Below are 24,267 nucleotides of genomic sequence, written 5' to 3' on the forward strand. Positions count from 1 at the left end.
GACACGGTGATCCATTCACCGTGTCCAATACAAATGTAATGGACACGGTGATCCATTCACCGTGTCCAATAAAAATCTATTGGACACGGTGATCCATTCACCGTGTTCTCTGGACACGGTGACTGGCCATTCACCGTGTCCAATACAAATGTATTCAGCAACCCCGAAAATGGTTAAGTCCGTGTCCAATACAAGTAGCCAGGCCGTGTTTGGCCAAAAATGGAAGTGAAGGACACGGTAAATGGTTCACCGTGTTTAAACGCGGTGAACAGTTCACCGTGTTTAGACACGGTGAACGAATCACCGTGTCTTATGCAATCCTAAACCCCCGGGCGGTGGAGAACACACTGAACACGGTGATTGGTTCACCGTCTCTAAACACGGTGAACCAATCACCGTGTTTAACTTGAATACCAGGCCCAGGCCCTGCCCGCGTGGCGCTGACGTGGCGCTGGCGTGGCAGGGCCAGGGCCATTTTTGCAAATAAATTTTACACAGGACTAGTTTTGTAAATAAAATTTGTCAGGGGGCTATTTGTAAAAAAAGCCCCCTAAACTAATGACATCTAATCTAAGCTTTTTTTATTAAAAAAAAAAGAAAAAAGAAAAAGGAAAAAAATAATAATGTACCTAAACTCCGTTGGCATTAGGTCAAATTACTGACCCGTCAACCGAGAGAGGAAACCGGTAAACCGCTTCATACCACGGATGACGTGGTAGACCCGGCTCATAGAATTCTAACGCATTCATTCCCCCTTCTCCAGCTCAGCATCCACAAACAAACCGAAGCACACCCCCAAATAAGGAAAAAGAAGAATTCAAAAAAAAAAAAAAGAAGAAATTTTTAATCGCCTCCTACACCTCCTCGATCCAAGAAGAGGGTCGTCGATCCGAGATCCGAGGGCCAGTTCGAGGGATCCGAGATCAAGCGCCGCGGCGGCGGCGGAGGCGGCGGCGGCGGCGGAGGCGGCGGCGGCGGAGGAAGGATCGGCGGCGGAGATGTTGCCGGAGGTGGGTGCGGAGGATGAGGAGAAATGGCTCGCCGAGGGCATCGCTGGGCTCCAACACAACGCCTTCTACATGCACCGCGCCCTCGTACCCAACCCCCCCAACCCTAACCCTAACCCTAACCCTAAGCCTAGCAGCTCCCTCTTCTGATTCTTCTTCATGATCTCATTCTCCTTCCTCGTAGGATTCGAACAATCTGAAGGACGCCCTCAAGTTCTCCGCGCAGATGCTCTCGGAGCTCCGCACCTCCCGGCTCTCGCCCCACAAGTACTACGAGATGTGTACGCGATCGATCTAGCTATCATGATTCTTTCGATCGCGGTGGTCGTCTAGTGTGTTTTCGGGTCTCATTCGTGTTGAATTGTGTGTTTAGATATGCGGGCATTTGATGAGCTGAGGAAGCTGGAGATGTTCTTCAGGGACGAGACCGCGCGCGGCAGCTGCTCCGTCATCGCTCTCTACGAGCTCGTGCAGCATGCAGGGAATGTCTTGCCCAGGCTGTAAGTTTGATCGCAGCGGCAGCTGCTCCCTTTTCGTATCGATTCTTGGAATTCTCCAAGTTTGTGATCCAACCTCCCGTTTGATTGATGAATTAATTGTGTACTATATCAATGTTGTTTCTCTTTGTAGGCATTTGCCAATGTGCAAACTAACTTAAACTCACCATTGGCTGAAGCCTATGTTAGTAGTGTTACAACTGGCCCGGTAGTTATGAATTCACAAGTTATTTATTAGATTGAAAGTTTTGTATATATAGCATAAGGTGCTTTGTATATGGTAGTTAGAGTCCCCAGTAAGGTTGTGGAAGGATGGAAAGATATAATTAAAATGATATAGCTTGATACCATGTTTACAATAGGTTTTGAAGTAGTAATATAGAGAATTACAAAGATTTTGAATTTTACTATTTGAAAATGCTAAAAACAACATTGTTGGGCTTGTTTTTTCACTTAGTTCCTAATTTGTGAGTCTTGGTTCTTTTTTGTTTCATTTTATCTATGAGACTTTAACCTTTCCCTGTTAATGCGTCCATATCACTAGATACACATATCACATGCACTGGCATGCTTGCACACGCATTTCAGCACAAGTATCCCTCCTTATGCATGCACATTTGCATGTCTGTGCATCTGCATGTGTTTTGTGCATATGTGCACATCTTCCTTCTGTGCATGTGCATGTGTGGCTGTTGGAGTGTGTATATAAAAGATCAAAAGAGGTTTGTCATGCAAGTCAGGTTCTACTTAAAATTCTCTATGTGAAGTTCAATAGTTTTATTTATCAGGTATCTCCTCTGCACAGTGGGTTCTGTATATATAAAATCAAAAGAGGCCCCTGCCAAGGATGTTCTTAAAGATCTTGTAGAAATGTGCCGCGGAATTCAGCATCCACTTCGTGGGCTTTTCTTGAGGAGTTACCTCTGTCAAATTAGCAGGGACAAGCTGCCAGATATTGGTTCTGAGTATGAAGGGTAAGGAGCATTTATGATATCTATAAAATCCAAATGGTTGCATTTTTCATCAGCAATGTTTGTATGTATGCATGTATTATACATATGATTCATGCAGAATGTGATGTGAATAAAATGCTTTTTCTCTATTTGTTTCATATGTTTCCTTTACATTAAAAGCACAACTTGATCTTTGTTGTCGCACAGTACTAGGACTTGATTATGATTTTCTTCACTATACTTTTGTTGAAACGGTTGTAGCCGCCTAGGCTAGTCAATACTTATTGCTGTTCATTCTATAACATTTCTCTTCAAGAATTTGGGGCCCTTATTTTGCAACTTGACTTTGGTCTAAGAGTAATAGCAAAGTAAAGATAGCTTGGTTGTTGGTTTACATGGCCCATGACAGGTTAATTCTGAGCATAACTGCCTAGTGTACATATACTCAATTTGACATACATGTCCATCTGTTTTTTTGCATCTAACAGAGTAGTTGTATACAGAGCAGCATTCATTCATCTCTTCGTGCTTCTATTTTATTTTAGTTTCTGTATGTTTGGATATCTATCTTGTCAGATGTTAATACTTGACAATATCGTCTTGTGGATCACACTATTAATCATGAGTGTTTGCTGTTCATATACATCATTGATGTACAAGTATGCACACCTAAGCCAAAGGCAACATCGTTTCCCTTAATGTGGAGTGGCTATTTATATTTAAATTCATTTACTAACTAAATTTTCCTTCCTCACCCTTTCCCTTTACCCAAAGAGAGATGTTCTCTTTTTCCCATTCTTCTGGATAGTAAGTGATCCAACTCTTGAGTCCATGCTGTTCACCGAACACAACTTATTCCAGATAATTGTTTCTGTGCATCAAAATCAAGGTCTGAAATTCCTAGCAGAACTTGAGCACTATACTTGATGCAGTAGATTCAGGTTGTTTTTTAAAATCCTGGAGAAAACATCCAAAATGGCTAAGTTCAGTCCAAAATCTAGGAAAACAGGACTTTAGGATGCACTGTAGAAGAACTATTTTTTCATTTGGAACTGCAGTATTTGTTTACCCATGAATGTCCATGATGCTGATATTTTGCATTTTGACATGATCATTTTTTATATGAGTAATATAGTTATTAACAGCATTACCACAGGTCAATTTAGGGTTTATCTAATGATTCAGGTTACATGAGTCTGGGCCCTGGAAACAGTCTCTTCTGTAGTAAAGACCAAAGCTACATACACCATGCTTAGTTGCTTACTGCATACCCTGCATTGACAGGAGTCGTAAACTTTTTAAAACTCTTGTAAGTTTGATATGAATCAATTCTAAAATCATGCTAGCATTGCCTCAAGTTATTTTTATCAGCAAATACGTACCTTTACATTAAGAACACAAATTTTCCCTGTTAATATTACTTTATGCAAACCATGCACTTTTCATCTTATATGGTCTTCTTGCTTATAAATTAGGTATGTTTGCCAGTTTTGAGTTCCAAAAAAGACAAAGGAATATTTGGTTGAAATGATCATGTCTTCCACTGGATGTAAAATCAGGGGTTCTAATTTTTATTTTTTCCAATTTCAAATTCTAGGGACCTTGTTTGAGATCAAGAGGAACTTAATGTTGCTTATATATATATGTGAATATTAATGTGATAAAATAGATTGTCAAGATTACTCTGACCTGTTATAAGAGATCCAATGATAACCTAGTTACCTTAATGCATGTTATTTCAGATTTTGTCTCATTTCATTCACTTTATCAAATTCGCAGGGACGGTGACACTGTTAATGATGCTGTTGAATTTGTTCTCCAAAATTTTATAGAAATGAATAAACTCTGGGTCAGAATGCAGCATCAGGTTGGCTATAGTGTTAAGTTTATCAATCCTATTATATATTTTGCATGTATAGTACCATAATACGGGCATGTTATAGACTTGGCGTGTTTCTGTACCATAACCATCTAAGTGGTTGTGCAGTTTATTTTAGTGATTTTGAATTATTTATACTTTTTCTGTTAGAATATGGTGAGTTGTGACTTTAAAAAACCGTCTGGTCTGCAGGGACCTGTTCGGGAGAAGGAGAAGAGGGAAAAGGAAAGGAGCGAACTTCGTGATCTTGTAATATCATTATTTTCAGGCAAACAAATCTAATCAACCTATATAAATTAGCTTGTTCACAACTTTATGAAATTTTTTCTTGTGGTAATTTTCTTAGGTGGGTAAGAATCTTCATGTTCTAAGTCAGATAGAAGGTGTTGACCTTGAGATGTACAAAGAAACTGTTCTTCCTAGGGTGTTGGAACAGGTTAGAGTCTTATAATGATCTTTGCAATTATGTAATGTTACATGCACATTCATACAATGAATCTCAGTAGAGCACTTCTTTGGCAGGTTGTTAATTGTAAGGATGAACTGGCCCAATATTACTTGATGGATTGCCTAATCCAAGTCTTTCCGGATGAGTACCATTTGCAGACTCTTGAAACATTATTAAGTGCATTTCCCCAGCTTCAGGTAAGATTTTTTTTTTTAACCCTAAATTATCTTTAGGGGATATTTTTGTGCAGGAAGTTATCTCATGTGATGCACAGGAACTTTAAGCTATATTTTATTTTAATGTAGCCAACTGTCGATACCAAAACAGTGTTATCACAGCTTATGGAGAGACTGTCAAATTATGCAGCTTCAAGTGCAGAAGTGAGTATTTTTGTCATGCAAATTCCCTGAACCAAAGCTTGGGATATTTTCTTATATAGATGATCTGCAGGTACTTCCAGAGTTCTTGCAAGTTGAAGCTTTTGCAAAATTAAGTAGTGCCATAGGAAAGGTAAATGGTATCATGATCTTGTGTGCCTTGTCTTTTGTTGACAATTTTTCTGCTCTTAAAATATATATACTGCCTTCAATCTGATGCAAACTGAATTTATCCTATGATTTTATTTTGTAGAAAATGATTTATTTCCCTTTTTCGTGGGAGGATTGTCATTTCTGATTAGGGGTTTTCTGGACTCTTTTAGGGTTTTCAGATTCTTATGTGATTTATTCAGGTCACTAGAGTTTGATCCATAGTTGGATTGATCATTTTTTAGACCGTAAAGTCTAAACATACTCAATTCTTAGCTGTTATATATTAATTCTTTTCAAGATTGGTTGTGGCTCCCTTTTTTCAGTATTAGTGCGGCCTCCTCCTTTTCAGCTATATTTCTACTAGACAAAGTTGCTTCTGGCCACCATATTGTTGGTTTCGAATCATATATTTTCTAATCTATTTACAAAATTCTTAAACTCGCAAGAAGTAGCTGACATGTATCCATTAAGTATCCAACAACTATCAGACCTGGTTTGGACACACCTGGAATATTGATGCATATGCCTGTCATAGTTTTGAGCAAGGATTTAAGTCCCGTAGCACGGGGTCGTGCCGGAAACTTGCTGGCATGGTACAGCACCATATGTGCCTGTCTGTGCCGATGGATGCCGGTCACAAAAAATACAAGCGTGCCGACACATAATGGCATGAACTATTTATTTTCTTTAGCAACAAAATACTCCAACTATTTATTATATATTTTTATCAAATATTTTGAACTTTTATTGAGAAACTTTCTTACTAATTTAAAGACTAGAAGGTTTTGAGCTGTGTTATCGGCACGAGAGCTGTATCGTACCGATCTTTTGCTAGCACGATACGGTACGGTGGATACGACTCGTGCCGATGAGCACTTAAATCCTTGGTTTTGAGTGTCATTCCAATTCAGCAGCTTATCATGATGACAGGACAGTACATACTGGCTGGTATGTGAAGGCCTCAGTTTGATTCATTTCAATGTATGTCATGCCACTGTCACTGTATGCAGTTAAATGGAGTGTTTTACAAGTTACAGATCATTCATACAGTTATACCTAACTGAGACCAAAGAGAGTGCAATGTAGGGGACACTAGTAGTACCATTTGGCCATCATTTCTTTCAGATATTCAGTAAGTTACTTTATTGATTTTAACTTTTTTGACAGGTGATAGAAGCACAGGTTGACATGCCAGTCGTTGGCGCAATAACTCTATATGTATCCCTTCTAACTTTCACTCTCCGTGTGCATCCTGATCGGCTTGATTATGTGGATCAAGTGCTGGTATTGCCTCTTCTCTTGAGCGTTAAGTTTATATGTTGTAACACCTATAAGAAGCCGTGTTTTTTTTCTCAAAAAGTTCAATTTTCATACACAAGTATTGCAATCTCTTATTTTAGGGTTCCATGTTTCACATCTGATGGATGACCAGTGTACAAGCTGGTTTGATTGAAATGTCTCTCTTGCTTAGGTTATTTCTTCTTTTCATGCCTAATATTCCACAGGGTGCATGTGTCAAGAAACTTTCCAGTAAGGCAAAACTAGAGGATAGCAGGGCCACTAAGCAAATTGTTGCACTCTTGAGTGCTCCATTGGAGAAGTACAAGGATATTGTCACTGCATTAAAGCTCTCAAACTATCCTCGTGTTATGGATCACTTAGATAATGAGACAAACAAAGTAATGGCAGTGGTTATCATCCAAAGCATCATGAAGAACACTACCTGCATAGAAACTGCTGACAGAGTATTATCATTTTCCTATCATTTTCAGTGTTTGCAGAAACTCTTCCTTTCCTTATGACAAGAAATGTTGTTACCTTTAGGTTGAGGCTTTGTTTGAATTGATAAAAGGGCTTATAAAGGATATGGATGGGACTCGAGATGATGAGGTGAGTATTGGCAATATAGCCCTTGCGGGACATTTTGGCTTGCAATAGCATTTTTTTTATTTCTTGCAGCCTCAAGTGACCTATAAATTCTGCCTCATAAATGTTAACCCCCCATTTATTACCTGCTTTATCTATCATCTCAAGTTACTGTTTGTTATATACTTAATTCCTAGTTACACAGCAAAACTGATAAATCTCCTTCCAGCTTGATGAAGAAGATTTCAAGGAGGAACAAAACTCAGTTGCTCGTCTCATTCATATGCTGTATAATGATGACCCGGATGAGATGTTGAAGGTAACTGAAGTCACTGAAACGTAATTCATTTGTGCACTTTATGCTGATTTCATGGTTACTGATGCTGTTAGAGCATCGGTAGCTCATTCATTTTCACCACTTCACCACATTCTTCTTGAGCTAAGGGCCCAAGGCTTTGTGTTGTAACCTGCCAAAGAATTTCTTTTAATTTGGATATGCTTGCAGATGGTCACTTATAAGCTTGTTTTTGGGAATGAACAAAAGATTAGATTTTTATCCATATGTGTTGGGTATGATGGGCTTTGGTTTTTGTTCATTATCGCCTTTAGTTTTCTGTTTTTTTATTATTAACTAGTTTTAAGGTCAGCATAGAAAATCACTGACAACCAAAGAGGTCCTGACTGACAATTTTTTTCTTCAAGTATCAAACTTGCACTGCATATTGCTGGAATTTCAGTAGCTATATTGCCATAAATGTTCCTTGTTTGCTTTTCTTTTATGGCACATCATATTTCACAAAATATTTCATAGCGATTTTGAGGCATTTCGTATTAACCTACTTTAGTGCATAGTTAGTTACTTTCTCTGTGATTTTCTGGTTGTTAATTTTGATGTATGGTGCCTATTCCTAAAACCAATATGTTTAATAATTTCTACCATTTGATAAAAAATTTCAGATTATATGCACTGTTCAGAAGCATATTCTTCTTGGAGGTCCTAAGCGTCTACCTTTCACTGTGCCTTCCTTGGTCTTTTCTGCACTTAAGGTTTGTCTTTCAGTTATGTTTATTATGATCAGTTTACATTGTTGTACTACTCAATGATTCAACAAAGTGTTCAGTATTTTCGTACTTATTGGATCCATTGTCGTTGTCATCTTACTTCCCATATGTGGACTGTGGAAGTAATTAATTGTTGCTGAAGACAATTCTACTTGAGAGAGAGGCCTTCTGAAAATGTATCAAGTTGGTTAGTTGGTCCAGTTGTCTGTCTTATCTCTCAGGAGTAGTTTATTCAACCAAGGACCAATTTATGGTTTTGTCTGAACATTTAGGAAGATTCTGGATGAAAGGTAGATTTTATTTTTTGATGGTCATCTGTGTACCTTTGTGGGACTCTATTTGAGGCAGAATCACATGGAAAACAAATGAATATGACCGATTACTTTTTATTTTCCATTGTATTTTTTATGCTCATAGGCACATAGCTGTGTTGTAGATATGTCCTGTAATTTGTGATTTCACCTGTTGTTCACTGATCAATTTTAGAAAAATCATATGATTCCAATTGAACCAGTACTATATACTAAAGTGTCTAATGGTAGAGCAGCATATTATGAATATTTGTACCGATGTCACTCTAGCAGTTTCTGCATAAAGGGTCATTGTGCAAATGCAAGTTATTTTTTTCCAAGTATGAAGCTGCCTGTTTATGGGATTATTAAGGCGGCATTTAGCATATCTAGAATAAGATAAAATTCATAAAGTGATATTGATTAACCACTGCTGTAGGCTTACTAACATGGTGATAGGTTTTATCCAACTAAAGGTGGTCAAAAGAACATAAGCAGGACAGGACATCAAGGGGCTAGGCTAAGTGAAGAAAGCAGTTCCTAATTTAGGCTAGTAAGACAAATCACAAATTCATGAAGTACGCTACTGTCAGTGTGGTATAATTCCTGTAGCATGCTTTGATTTGTGCTTCATTTTCCACAATGCTTGATAATTACAACTGGAAATTGTCTTAAAGTTTGTTTTTTGATTCCAAACGCAAGTATACTCCCTGTTTTACTTTGGGCCTGAAGCAAGTTCGTTCATGTCTACCAAGGAAATGTGTCATGTATGTCATAAATTGTGTGAAGTATAATTGTTTCTAATTAGCTTATATTCTGTGCTGGCATATTAAAAAGAGTATTAAAATAATGTATACCTTCAGCAGTGACGGGCCTACTCTCTTTGTCTGCAGTTGGTTAGACGTTTACAAGGTCAGGATGGAGATTTGGTTGGCGAAGAAGTCCCAGCAACGCCTAAGAGAATATTTCAAATTCTACATCAGGTTGTCCTTGTGAAATTCTTCTCAGTACCTCATTGAAGTTTAGATCAACAGATGTAATACGTATAGCTTGTTTTGGAAGACTGCATTATCTGGTTTTTTTCACGAAAAATCTTGAGATAAAGAGTGAAGCTCCTCTTGGTAGATAAGTGTCTTGTATATCAAACTACTGGAACATGGAAAGGGATCATTTATATGATTATTATCTTTTCATCCGCAATGTTCACCCTAGAAAGAAGGAAAAAGTAAAAAAAACGAATGTCACCCTTTGTTGTGCTCCAATACATAATTATGTAGGTGTGTGTGTGAGAGAGTATATATATACACACATATATACGCATACATATACATATATATATATATATAGATAGATAGATAGATAGATAGATATTTATATTCACATTATGCACACATAGATGGATGGAGGAATGCATAGATAAATAAATAGATAGACAAGGCATGCATATGGATGTGCATAGATATTGATATGGATGAATGTCGTTTTGCCTTTTTCTTTTCCATACTTATAAATGCAGAACTCTGGTGCAGACTATTGAGGCATTGTCAACCATTCCTTCTCCAGAACTTGCACTGAGGTTATTCTTGCAATGTGCGGAGGTGAGTGAATTTTGTTTGATCTTGGTCCTTTCAGGTTCTCCATTTTCCTTCATTTTGTGTAACATGCCGATCTGCTTCAGGCTGCCAATGATTGTGATCTTGAACCTGTTGCATATGAATTTTTCACTCAAGCCTTTATACTATATGAAGAGGAAATTGCAGTAAGTAATTAGGAATCCATAACATGTATGTTCTTTTAATGCTTTTTTAAGCAATAATGTAATTAAATGTAATATTCTTTTTGAGCAGGATTCAAAAGCACAAGTGACAGCAATACACTTAATCATAGGAACTCTGCAGAGGGTGAATGTCTTTGGGGTTGAGAATAGAGATACCTTAACACACAAGACCACAGGGGTACAGTGTCTCCCCTTTTCATTAAACTTTAATCACGATAGATCCCTAGAACCTGCAGATAAATGGGACTTGGTTATAATGGTTATTCGTTATATACATTAACTGTACTACATGTCTACATCCATCATTCTTATGAGATATGTTTTTTCCCCCTTTCTCTGGTCAGTACTCCGCGAAACTTCTAAAGAAACCTGATCAATGTAGAGCTGTTTATGCATGTTCGCATCTCTTCTGGGTTGATGATCAGGATGGAATAAAGGATGGCGAAAGGTGAAACTTCAGATCTCCTTTTCATTCCTGCATGCCTCTATTCGTGCATTACTGTGGCAACCATGTTGCTTGTTACTCTTTTCTCTTGCATCCATGAGCTCTAGTTTTAACCTTACACAAACCACACTAATTTCATTCCATCGACTTACTGCAATACTATAACCAAAGTTTGAATTTCCCAAATAGTATTACTTATTTCTACTTATTCTAATTACTGTGCATGCATTTACTGAAATCAAGTGAAGCATCAATTCATCGTTTTCTTTGTTTTTGCTTCACTTCTTGAAACTATGCCAAATAGTGTAGACGGTTGTTGTACATCTGAAAGCGGTTTTAGTTTTATACAAATGGCTCAAAAAGCTTTGTTTTCATTTATGCTCTTCAGAAACTAAATTTTCTTAGTTTCCAATGTTCTAAATAGCACGCGGCGGGCACGTAGAGGTTTTGAAACTATATATTACTAATTTATTACTAATTTACCACTCAATCAAGTAGATTAATATAAAATAAGGAAACATAAGGTTTAAAATAACAACAATAAAAGGTTGTAGCATAACAAAGATCACAAAAACGTAAGTTCGACATTGCATCAAAACACTAATTAAATGAGTAAAAATATAAATATGTACTCAGCAAAGAAGAAGAGGTGGTCGTTGCTAGGGTTCATTATTTAATCTTCAGAGGTGTTCAACGCTTTTTGAAAACTCATTTAGAAACTGTTATTGGGTTGGGCTTTTAAAACCCATTTAGAAAATGCATTTTCAACCCATTAGCACAAAGTGGCCACCTTTTAACCATGGCAGCCGCTTTGTGCCAAAATGCTACACAGAGGCGCTATGCAAAAAGCTTTGCGGCAAACATTGAAATCCGCCATGGCGGCTATTTAGTACATTGTTAGTTTCGCACATAAGTGTCCTTATACCTATAAAAAAAAAAAACCTCTTATTGAAGAATTTTATGCTAATGCAAAACCAAAACCAACTTGTCCACATGAATTGGATGACTCCCCAACTTAAGATGAGAGTACTATTGCAGGGTTACATATGTAAAATCTCAAAATAAAAATGATAAACTCATCTCTTTGCGCTACAACTGATTTAACTCCTTGTTCCAGGGTCCTCCTCTGCCTAAAGCGTGCCTTGAGGATAGCAAATGCCGTTCAACAGATGGCAAGCGCTACAAGAGGCGGCAGCGGATCTGTCACATTGTTCATCGAAATACTGAACAAGTATTAGATATTATTGAATCAAATTTTATACTTCTTTCTTCAAGTCAGATTAGCATTCTAATTTGGAAGTCAACATATATTTGCCTTTTCAGGTACCTATACTTCTTCGAGAAAGGAAACCCTCAGATCACAAGTTCTGTGATTCAAGGGTTGATCGAGTTGATCGTGACCGAGATGCAGGGTGAGAGTGCAACGTCCGATCCATCTGCGGATGCTTTTTTCGCCAGCACGCTGCGATATATTCAGTACCAAAAACAGAAAGGCGGATCTATGGGTGAAAAATATGAGCCCATAAAGGTTAGCTAAATAATTTTGTCTGGATGAAAAGTTTGCATAGAACCCTTGAGACTAGCTAGATTCCGCATGTAGGTCCATTTTTATGTCAACTATGTGAGGGATGGGCATGTAACATTGTAAATGGCTGATAAACTACAATTTTTTTTTTTCTTTTTAATGTTTTTCCGTCTCAGGCCTGTTTATTTGTGATATTAAATTGGGGTGTGATACAAGTAAATATGTAAGAATCAGTTAGGAATTGATAGTATGACTTGAAGCTCTGTGAACCAGGAACAGATACTGCTACTCGGAACGTCTCAATCGTCACGGGGAACTTTTCAATGATTCGTCGTGTTTGGTTGGAGTAAATACACAACCTGCGTAGATTGATCAAGTTAAAGTTTCGAGCTTGTTCGATGCAGGAAATGTATTAGGTTATCGGATCATGCCTTTTTTCTTTCTTTTTTTTGGTTCCTTTTTCTTGTTGAGATGTGATATTCTTATATATCCTTTTGTCTCTTATTTCTTTGAATAAATGATTGTGCCTCACAAGTTGTGTGCTCGCCTCTTTTCAAATTCGTGTGTGGAATCACTTGCTCGTTCAGAAAGGAAAAACTGTAGCTATATAGCATGTCACTTTGTGATTAGAGATTTGATTTTTTTTTTTTTTTTTTTTTTTTTAATTTGTGGGCGTTGTTGGTTTCAGGACGAGAAAAGTTTTCTCAAGTCCGTCCATCATTATTATTGATCAGTGTAAGTTAGTATCATGTGAAATTCTGTTACCTACGAGCTCCACCGAAAAGCTTTTGGTTTTTTTTTTCACATTTTTTGTGTCATATCTTTGAGGTGGCTCGTACGCTTTACAGCTTCTTTATAGGATCTTGCTAAACCTTTCTTATAATTTGGCAGGCACTCCCTGCTTAGAGTTGATATTTCCGTACTAAAAGATTATGTTGTGCTATAGTTTAAGCTTAGCTTATTTATTGATCTGACGATGGGCACCGCCAAACTTAAAAATCTAAATTATTTCGGCTTTATAGATTCCTCTATAATATTTGTGTGGTCTCAAAATTAACTATTTTTAATTGTTAGTATAAAGTGAACTTGATACTACAAGAGTATTAAGAAACTGATGTTGAAAATTATGAAATTTGACTCTTAGAAAGTTCATATAGCCTAAGATAAAACAAATTCATTTTTGGCAAGCCTCAGATTGAATTGGTTGAACATGATAAAATTCAGTGAGTAAATAGTGAGCGAAGAAATAGTGAGCGAAGTTAAAAAAATTTATTTTTTTAATATCTAAATTGGATGAAAATTCAGTGGAGAGCTCGCTCACGATGACCCGTCTTCAATAATAAAGCTGCCAAAAAAAAAAAAACTTTAAGCTCCTCCAAGGGAGGATCTTAATTTTAAAATAGAACCGACCGTCCCTAGAGTAAGCTTACCATTTCTAGAGCAAGTGGCAAAAGGTTTGGTGGTTGGTACCTGAGACCCAAGTTTGAATCCTAATTTATTCACATTTCCAGTTTAGTTTATTTCTAAAATAAAATGAACGAAGCGGGTAGCGTGCTACCTATCTCTCTAAAAAAAAAATAAATAAAAATAAAAATAAAAATAAAAATAGAAGGATATGTGGCAGCGAGGATATCTGACAGCGAACCGAAGACTCCTTAGGGAGGCTTTAGTGAGGAGCTCTCCGCTAAAAGCTTTTTCCATCTAAATCAGCTCTCATAAGAGAGCTATTTACTTCAATACAAATACGGCGCAAACTATTATTTTGTTTTGGTAACATATTTTTTCAAGATTAAATGAATATAGGAATAATTCACTTTTCTTTCAGCATAACTGTTTCCCTGACCTCATTACCTTGAGAAAACAGAATAGTAACATACAATCAAAAATTTCCACATCACAGAAAAATCTTAGAACAAAATTTTCTTTTTAATGTCATTTTTTTCACATGAAATTACTGTATCCTTCCCTGCATTTTTTGGCTATCTCACATGACTTAATCGGAGATTGCTCCGCCGCATCGACCGCCAAGTAATCGTGACTGGCACGCATCTAAGATTTGATGTGCAGTTTCAAATCTCTCTCTAATTCGCCAAAAACACGCATCTTTCAAATCATCCCATCAAATACAAGGACATTTTTTGGGACCATCTTAATTTGTATCCACTTTGATAAGCACGTTTGTGGTGTTTACAAAATATCCGCACTAGTATTTTGTCACGTATCCCCATTCCCCCATTGTTGTAAAAAATATAAAAGCAGTTTACTATGTTCAATCAAAAGGAAACAATAACCTCTTTAAAAAATAATAATAATAATTATGGGACATCTAGTTAAGTGTCCAATTGATAACTTCAGGGATGATTTTCGAATTGATTCGTGTAGAAACATATGAATGAGATGATCATCCAATATCATTGCATTATATATAGTTATGCATGTTACCATCACTGTTTTTATTAGCGGAGTTTTATTTGTACTTTAGAAATACATTAAGAATTATTCTTGTATAAATCATTTTGTATAAATAACTACGTACGTGGTTGGTGTGACCAAGAAAATCTTTTCAAACTAAAAAATAGTAATAAGAAAAGAGAGAAAGGAAGTGTGACCAAGGAAATTTATGTAGTGGCAACCCATTTCATGGATAATCAATGATTTGGTGGTCCCATTTATGGATTTTATTCTCCTAAGTTCTTTGGATATATAACTCAGCTTGATAAAATCTTTCTTATCACTTGGTCTTGTGTAGCCACTAAGTTTATGGGACTTGAATTATTCTAAAAATGCTTGGATTAAAGGAAAGATCCAAAAATGGGCCAAGGAGATTTGATGCAAATGAAAATGGAGAAGCATATACTCCAAATTCCAAAATTCTTTATGATATACTTCATATAACATGTTCCTTGTTGATATATAACATCTTTTATATGTAGTTCAACTCCTTTATATATGACTAAGATATTTTTGTTAATAATGTGGGCTCTTTCCTTGACCCTTGTGACCATCAGTTTTTAATTTTTGTTTAACCTTTGGCAAGCTTGAGGAGGCATGTTTTGTGAGAAAAATCAAAGGTTTTGATTTTTTTTGGGGCATTTATAAATGTATGTGTATTGATTTGATAATTGGAGTTCAATTACTAGGTCATTTTCAATCAATTAATATAACCATTGTAGGAGCCCTTTCAGTTATGACCCAATTGAATTTGGAGGGTTATTAGTGCTAAGATAGCTTCACATATGTGCAAATAGTATCTTATATATGAAATAATAATGCAAAACATTTGCCTTTTTCCTAAAAGCTTCAAGAAGTTAGAGAATAATATTGCAATATTTTATATTTAACACTCTTCTTCATGTCTGAGCTTGAGAATTTTTTTAACCCCAAAAATGTGGAGCCTAGTAGCATACGAACCCAAAATCTCCTACTCTGATACCATGTGAAATAATATTGTAAAACAACCACTTTCTCTAAAAGATTAAGCTATTAGGAAGCTGTATTTTAAAATTTTATACTCAACATAGTTGAAGAATAAATATACAACATATAAATTCATCAAATGAAGTTGCAATCACATTGTCACATTAATTATTAACTCCTGGATTGAGAGGATGCCACCTGTTCATGCGACCTATGAATGTTTCATCATGATACTCAAAAGAATGAAAAAATAAAAATAAAAAAATCAATAAACATGGTCAAAATTAACATCTTGATCAAAAATATATCATACTTCTATATATATATATATATATATATATATATATATATATATGTTATCTATATAGTTTAATTAATTTGGCAAAACTAGTAAAATTTGAAGTGGTCCTTTGTGCTATCTCCTCTTTTATTCTAAAGTGGCAATAAATAATTCCATTGATTATTAAATAGGACAACAAAGTACACCTCCACAAATAATGCCCTGGTGTTATGGAATAATAATAGCTTTGCTTTAAAGCCAAATGAGCTAAGGAGATAAATCTTGTGTTGCATGAATCCAAAAGCAAGGATTTGGTACACCTTAATTTGTAATCTTTTACATGCCTCAACTTTAAGCACACACGCCAAATTTTTTGGTGCCCCCCACATGTAAACCACTAGTTTCATTATATATTTTGTTTGATTAGGATGGAATGAAATTAATTATTGATCTCCTTTAATTTATTGTGACAATCATAGGCCACTATGATCATATACTTTAAACCAAATCCAATACCTAACTAGTAAAAGTGATTCCCCACTAGGACTGCAGGCTAATAGCCTGTCCTTGTGTGGAAGTATCACTTGAGTTAAATTATTCCGAAAAGTAGTAATAACTTTTATTAAATATACTTGCAATTTTAATTAGAGATCACGGTGCATAAAAAGCATCATGTTAAGCATTTGATATAGGGTCTTTTTTGATGCTTACTTCAGCTTCCGACCACTGAAAAGTTTCTAGCATTAATTTTTTGTTAGAAAATAAAAGCAATTTTAGAAGCCAAACCAAATTGATAAACACAAAACCTAAACGCTAATTTATAGTATCTTTCCAATTAAAAGTTGGGATTAATTGGTTCTTTATAAGTAAATTGCTAAGTTTAGATAAGGATATATCAATATAATAAAGTTGAATGGAACTAGCTAAAAATCTTAGTTAGGTCTATACCTAAAACTTTATATATATATATATATAGAGAGAGAGAGAGAGAGAGAGAGAGAGAGAGAGAGTTGAGAAAGAATAATATCGATAGCAAATGAGCTCCGTTGCCACCCATTTATTTTTTTATGATGGAGCCTCTAAATCGACGATCGGTACTATTGAATATGATCTATACCACTTGAAGCATTTAAAAACTAAATTTCAAATTTTTTTTACATCATTGGCCTAATGATCAAAGGATTTTAAAATTTATAGTTTTAATGATCGATATAAGACGTTTTTTCATTTAACGGCGAAAGATATCCGTATCAATTGAATTTTGGTTAAAAAATTCTTTAAACTATTTAGAACAAGATCTATACTCTTGATCTTGATAATAAGACTCTTTATCATCACTTTTTAAAAAATACTTATTTTCAGCCATTCATTTTTGTGTCCACTTGATAGACAAGAGAAAAATATTGAAAAAATATAAAATTTGGTTTCTAGATACTTCAAGTGGTATAGATCATATTCAACGATGTCGATTGTCGATTTAGAGGCTCCATCATCTAAAACAAATAAATGGCAATAAAACCCATCTACTATCGATAGCATTCTAGCTTAACTCTCTCTCTCTCTCTATATATATATATAAAGGAGTCTGGCTACTATACTTTTTATGAGTATTGGCTTTCTTATACTCATTAGTTTTTGGCCCTTAGATTTATTTCATTGATCATTTCCACCTGTTAGATCATACTATTAAACCAACTATTCACTCAACCCTAGGAGATCACTATCATTCTAAGTGAGAACCATCATCCTCTTAACCACACATTTCATCAATCAACGGCTAAAATTTATAAGTACAATCTTATAAGAGTATAGTAACCTCAGCCTATATAAAGCTATTTATATAGAGGGAGAGTTAACTTTGTAGGCATGTGAATATGTGATGGGTGACTAGTGAGGCGTTCAGAGCTCACGCCCCATAAGGTGACACGTTTGAAACTCAAGAATTTATCGTTTTCTATAGCAAATACAAAGGCACACTTAACTACTCAGAGGATATGTATTTTCTACAACCTTGTGCGTAAAATATTTCTACCACAAAGATGATTCCCACTATTGTTAAGCAATCAAATGGTCTCACGTGCAAAAAAACAGCGCAAATGGTGCTACAGAGAGAAACTGCACATTTGTTGAAATTTATTTCGCTCTCTTACTGGTTATAATATTGACTAATTTACTTACGTAAAATCTCATCGTCAAAACTCGATATTTTTACTTTCCTTCGCTGTCATTTAAAAATTTATACTTTATTCCTTTATAAAATAAAAAATATTCACTTCGTCCCTTGCCGTTAGTAAGCCGTTAGGGTTTCGTTTATAAAATATTATTATATATTTTTTTATACTAAAAATGCCCTCAGCTTTCTCTCCTGTGAACATGATGAGAGACAAAATGATGAGGGGCAAAATAGTCACTTTATCATCACAGTTCACACCGTACTCTCTGTAAATATTTTTTATTTTACAATGAGTCAAAGTGTAAGTTTTTAAATGACAGAAAGGAGAAGTGAAAAATCAGATTTTGACAGAAGAATTTTCTGTAATTTAGCCTATAATATTATTTGATAAAATACTACTTGAGTGATGTTATTGGGTAAAATTAGAAATTTTAAGTCAGAACTTCCACATTTTGGATTTAATTGAAAACTAATTTTACTTTTGTATTATAAATTAGATATTTCGAGTTATCTCTTCCTTGTGACACTATGGTCTTGAAACTTTAAAATATAAATTCCGGTTCAATTTTACGAATCGTTGCAGTCAAATTTCTCAATCAAATTAGGATGATTCAATAGTAATGAGCCGCTGATGCAGGAGTATCACACACAATTACATGGTAATAACTACGATGCCACGTCACTATATAATTATCTAAATTCAAACGTAGGACTTAGTAACAACATCAAAAATTTGAGTCAAAAATTATGATAAATTAAAATTTGTTACTAACTTGAGGACCAAATGTTCCAGTTATTAACCATAATTTTCATACAAGTTGATGAATAGTTAGCCATAATTGTCATAGAAATTGATGAATAGAAATAGTAGGTACAAGTAACCGTACAAGAAATATTCAAACAAGGTGTAAAAATAAAAAAAAAATAAAAAAAAAGGACTGTCACCCACGGCATTGGTATTTGGGTTGGTGCGAGGACTTGCTTGCTTTGCACGCAAGATCCTCAATTTCCTGTACGGAAAAAGGACGCCAATTGGTCGCTTGCCCGTACAGTCCGTGAACTCAGGTGGTGGGTCCCACCCACAAAATCTTTTATGATATTATTATCCGGAAGACAGACGGCACAATTTCCTCACCAAGCTAACCCACTCGGTCTCTCCCGTCCGTACACGCCTCTATTTTTAAGTCCACTTAGAAATTATTTCCATAAATAGTCTTATAAAAATTATATTTATGAGATTGATTTTATTTTTATAACGCAAGTTCTGTCTCCACCACATAAGTTTCACGTGTGTCACGTGAACATGACGGTAAGTTAAGTTGAACACGGTAAATCATTCACCATTTTTAAACTCTGAATACAATGAATGATTTACCGTATTTTTTCTAATCTTAAACTTCAAACACGGTGAATAGTTTAGCGCTTTTGACTATATTTATAATATTGGCTCTATTTCCACCACGCAAATACGCTACAAGCACCACATATAGGTTAAGTTGAACACTGTGAACCATTTATTGTGTTAGGACTCTGGATACAATGAGTGATTCACCATATCCTTTCTAAACCTTAAACTCCAAATACCGTGAATAATTCGTCGTGTTCAATTTACTACTTGCCATTATTTATGTTTGCATGGCGCTCGCGTGGCGCTTACGTAGTGGAACTATGACCAATCTTGTAAATATAAATATTGTAAAATTATTTATAAAAAAAATTTTAGGGAGCAAAATGCAAAAAAAAAAAAATTGCTCCCTAAAAAAACAAAAGCCCTTTTTTTTTATTCCTTGCTGATAAGATTTCGGGCATCAACATCCTGTTTCTGCTTGCGAGGTAATCTAACTGTTAAAAGGACGGCCAAGATATATTCTTTTGTCATTGGATGTGCAATCTTATCAGCGATAGAAATTCCGCACGTGAGGTCGGGGTTGGTGCGACTCTCACTTCAGCAGCATTTAAAAAAAAAAAACAAAAGTAAAATAAAATGCTTTTATAGTCGGCTAATGATTTACCATGTATTATTCGGGCCTCCACGAATCAAAACATACCGTCACGGTGGGAATTTGTTCTAATTAAAGATTTTTCAAATTATCTGCATTGACACGTCAGCGATCTCAGCAATGGAAATCCGAAACTTCAAAAAAACGAAGAAAAGAAAAAAGAAAATGAAGCTCGTAACCATACAGGAGTGATAAACTCTTAAAATGAAAAAAAAATAAGAAAAGTCCGTACAAAACTTACAAATATTGAAACTCAGAGCCTAGCTAGCAAGAGTAGAAAATCAAGCTGTGCGATATTAGGAAGATCGCTAACTAAATTACGGATATCGTGGTCCAGCATAGAATTAATCCTTCGTAGCATGGTTCATGAAGCAAGCGTAAAAGATACCATGAATCGGTAAACACTAAAATTTTCTTACCCAAATTTGCTAATTTCTCAATGGAAAGTGACAGTTTTTGTTGTTAATGCATTAATAACAGTCGTAGTCGGGCTTGCAAAAAAAACACACGATAAAAAATTTTAATGGCAGAAATATATTGAAGTCCAAAGTAGCCACCACTAGCAAGCAACTCCCTAGTGTCTTATCTCCGGATCTGCATCAATCCAAATCACAATCAGAGATAAATATCAAGCTGAATAGATAACATCAATATTTTTAGAATTCGAAGGACAGGCAACCTCAAGCATTTGTGTTATTTTCGACGGTGTGATATTCAAATTAGTAATCGGCATCATCGTCAAAAACAATTTAATTTAAGCCATAATTTATAATTTTATAATTTTATTTATTTAATAATTTTAAAGATTAAAAGTTAAATTATTAGGAAAAATTATAAAATTGGAAGTATTTACCGAATGAGATGAGGTTTGGGACTTGGGAGGGGGGCCAGATCAGGGTGGTGGGGGGCGTACGAAACTACGAATACGATGCTCCGCCCCGCGCCGTACGTTCTCGTATGATTGCTTGGACGGTCCAGATCTGGCGACGCTTGCTCAGCGCGCACCGGCGCACTTCCCGCGGCGCGATGCGGGTCGGGTGGGTCCCACCTCGACCCGCACCAACGCAGCGTTTTGTGCGCGTGTGGGCCCCGCGCCCAGCTGTAGGAAAAATTCTAGAATGCAACGGGTATATTAGTGACGTGGCGTAATAAACCAATCAAATTAATCTTTTTAAGAATATATGTCCCATCATGATTGTAAAAAAGTATTTTTATTGTACTTTTGTTTGAAAAGAAGGAATGTGATTGACTTGTTATTGATGACGTGGTGCAAGTGTGACAGTATAGAATTCCTCCAGCTGTAGCCTCGTGCTAAGTTGGGTGCACCGTCGACAGCGCATATTAAATGAGAGCACGACACGTGGAGCTGCGGTACTCCCAATCTCTTGTATCACCCTTGTACCACAACATCAATAATAAATCAATTATATTTTATTTTAAAAAATATATAATAAAAATATTTTTTCTATTAACTATAAAAGGCGGGTGATTTCAAGAGAAATAATTTTATTAGTTAAAAATGCCACATCAGCATTATAATTGGTATATTTTAATTTTTTTTCATTCCGCCTTGTATGATACTTAGAGCTGTTTGGTAGAAAAAACTTCACTTCATAAATCATACTCATTTGAGTCTTTTCGTTGTCAAATATTCATATTATTTATGTTTAAAAATTATTTTTTTAATTGTCATGCGTTATTTTTTTTTATTAAAAATTTAATTATTTTCTCTAGGATTTAAATTATTTTGAATCTCTAAAAGTAAAAAATGCCTAACCAACGATTTGATTAAAATAAAACTAACAAGTGGTAGCAGATTAGAGGTGCAGAGGTCGTTGTGGGGAGCTTAATGTTTTGCATTTTATAAGGAAAATAATATATATATTTTTTTTTAGAAAAAGGTAGCAAGCTATCTGCTTTATTCATTAAGTAAAATAAATTTAACGTATATAATGGAGACAGTTAAGGCCTCATAACGGAACCGACAAAATAAATAAGAAAAACAGTAAGAAAACAGTACAGATTAGCAGACAAGAACTCCGACGCGAGAGAGTAAAGAGCGTTCACGGATCGAGCGCCTCTGTCCATGCCTTCGTTAATGCGGTGACCCGTCCAATTGCTCGGGAAGTATTGAGAGTCCCCTGGTTGAAGACCTTGTTGCACTCCGTCCAAACAACCTACCAGATTGTCGCCAAACGTGTGAGCCCTAAACCCTAAATCCTAAAATGATAAATTTCTTACTAACAGATTAATATACCTGGCTTGAAAGTTTGAAAAAGATAGAATGGCGTTATTTTGTCTATTTTCGGAAAAAAAATAAATCTAACTGGAAATATGAGGCAACGCTTCGATCTGCTCAACAGGTTACTATTGAAGATTAATAGTAAAGGTAATATTGAAAAACAAATACAAACTAATTACCAAATTTGATTAACCTTGCACAAATATTTGTTTCCTTATTTAATTTTGTTACTTACCAAGTTAGATAGTGGCTAATTTGATAAATAATAAACCTTTATAAAATTGAATTTAAAATTCAATTTGAGCTTAAACTTTATAATTGTATAAATTAAATTCAAATTTAATTTTAATTTTAATTTTTAGAAAGAAAAAATTTATGTTTAAATGAATAGTATATTTCAATTCAAATTATTAATTTGATATTAAAATAACATGAAAGTTCAAATATATTAACTTATTTTAAATTATAAATTATGTTGTACTTATAAACATAACTTTTATTATTTATTTAAATTAAAGACTTCTATTTTTTAAATTAAATTCAAAATGGACATGAATTGTTCTCTCAACAAAAAAATAAAAGAGCGGGTTTGGAGGAAGATGGAATGCTATGGATGGAAAATTTAAAAAGATGGAAGAGGAAGATGGAAAAAATAATCTATCGCTTAAAAATTTTAACTATAAATTAGCTATTAAGCAATAGACATGAATTTCTCTCTCAACAATAAAAGGGGAAAATGGTTTCGGTCGAAGATGGGCTGTGGATGGAAATTTTTCAAAAATGGAATGGAATGTTCTATAATTAAAGGGGCATTATGGAAATGATACTAGAAATTTACAAAAAAGCTCTTGATACTAACTTTATAAATGAGAAAATATTTTGCCCTCGATAAAAGAATGACTGGTACCTAAGACAATAAAAGCCAACCACTCTCTTAAATAAAAGATATCTCCACCATCTATTTTAAAAAATTTAAAGGCTGAGATCTTATGGTTATGGTACATAGGAGCTTTCCGTTAACTTCTCTTTGACAGTGGCCCAAATCTGCTAGCGAAATGGGTTGAAAATGGATTGAATCGGGTTGTCAATGAGACCCAAACCCAACCCGCTGTGGGGAGACAAAAGGTTTTGTAACTCTCCCATCAATGATGAAAATTCAAGGGTTATGAAACTTCCATGAGTTATGGGGTGACTTTTAGGCTTACGGCTCATTATGAGGGTGAGTTAATGCGTCTCATAATGAGAGAGTTAGTGTGTATCTAGGTTCATTGTATCTAGGAACACATAAGTACTCAAATTTGGGTAAGGTCAAAACACACAAGAGAGAGTGTGTATGTGAGTTGTAATTCTTATTTTCTAAGTAGTGTAGTACTTAGCTTTTTGAGAGAATCTCTACCTCTTTCTCTTTGTCATTTCCCGTTGTATACTTAGTCGTAGGACGCGAAGGTCCGGACTAGCAATAGGGACGAAGGCTTGCCCATTTTCGAGCAGGAAGGCGGGCGCCGCACGGACTTTGCGAACAGAACCGCTAAGGCCGTGACAATTTGCTCAAAAAAAAAATCATTATATTTTTATTAATGAATTACTAATAATTTTCATCGAGTAAAAAAAAAAAATTTCTTTTAACTAATGATAATCTAGTAGTTTTACCATTTAGAAATCTACATTAATTTTATTACTCTGCTGATATATTTTTTAACTATCAAACTTAAACTTGAATGATAATAATCTGAATACTTTCAGTAGAAAAAGTTGAGAACTATCGAAATAATACAAACTTTGAACCAAATGACCCTTAAAAGGGTAAAACAGTGAGTTGAAGTAATCAAAGGGTAATATAAATCAAGTTTTAAACTTATAGATTTATTTCTGCAAA

The 24,267-nt window shown here is 35.2% G+C and overlaps 1 protein-coding gene across 1 annotated transcript; it reads left to right on the forward strand.

The window, feature by feature from the left end:
• On the forward strand, nucleotides 789–12,892 carry LOC109712813 (vacuolar protein sorting-associated protein 35B-like). Its single transcript, XM_020236581.1, has 23 exons — nucleotides 789–1,094; nucleotides 1,192–1,288; nucleotides 1,381–1,507; nucleotides 2,293–2,478; nucleotides 4,237–4,324; nucleotides 4,529–4,585; nucleotides 4,683–4,772; nucleotides 4,859–4,981; nucleotides 5,090–5,164; nucleotides 5,235–5,294; nucleotides 6,482–6,598; nucleotides 6,820–7,059; nucleotides 7,139–7,204; nucleotides 7,410–7,499; nucleotides 8,138–8,227; nucleotides 9,426–9,515; nucleotides 10,062–10,130; nucleotides 10,211–10,291; nucleotides 10,380–10,487; nucleotides 10,654–10,757; nucleotides 11,872–11,985; nucleotides 12,078–12,282; nucleotides 12,553–12,892. Exons 1-23 carry the CDS (start codon nucleotides 999–1,001, stop codon nucleotides 12,604–12,606), a joined length of 2,427 nt encoding a protein of 808 aa, XP_020092170.1. The 5' UTR covers nucleotides 789–998; the 3' UTR covers nucleotides 12,607–12,892.

The sequence above is a fragment of the Ananas comosus genome, linkage group 7 (genome assembly GCF_001540865.1).
Source record: "Ananas comosus cultivar F153 linkage group 7, ASM154086v1, whole genome shotgun sequence".
Taxonomy (NCBI): Eukaryota; Viridiplantae; Streptophyta; class Magnoliopsida; order Poales; family Bromeliaceae; genus Ananas; species Ananas comosus.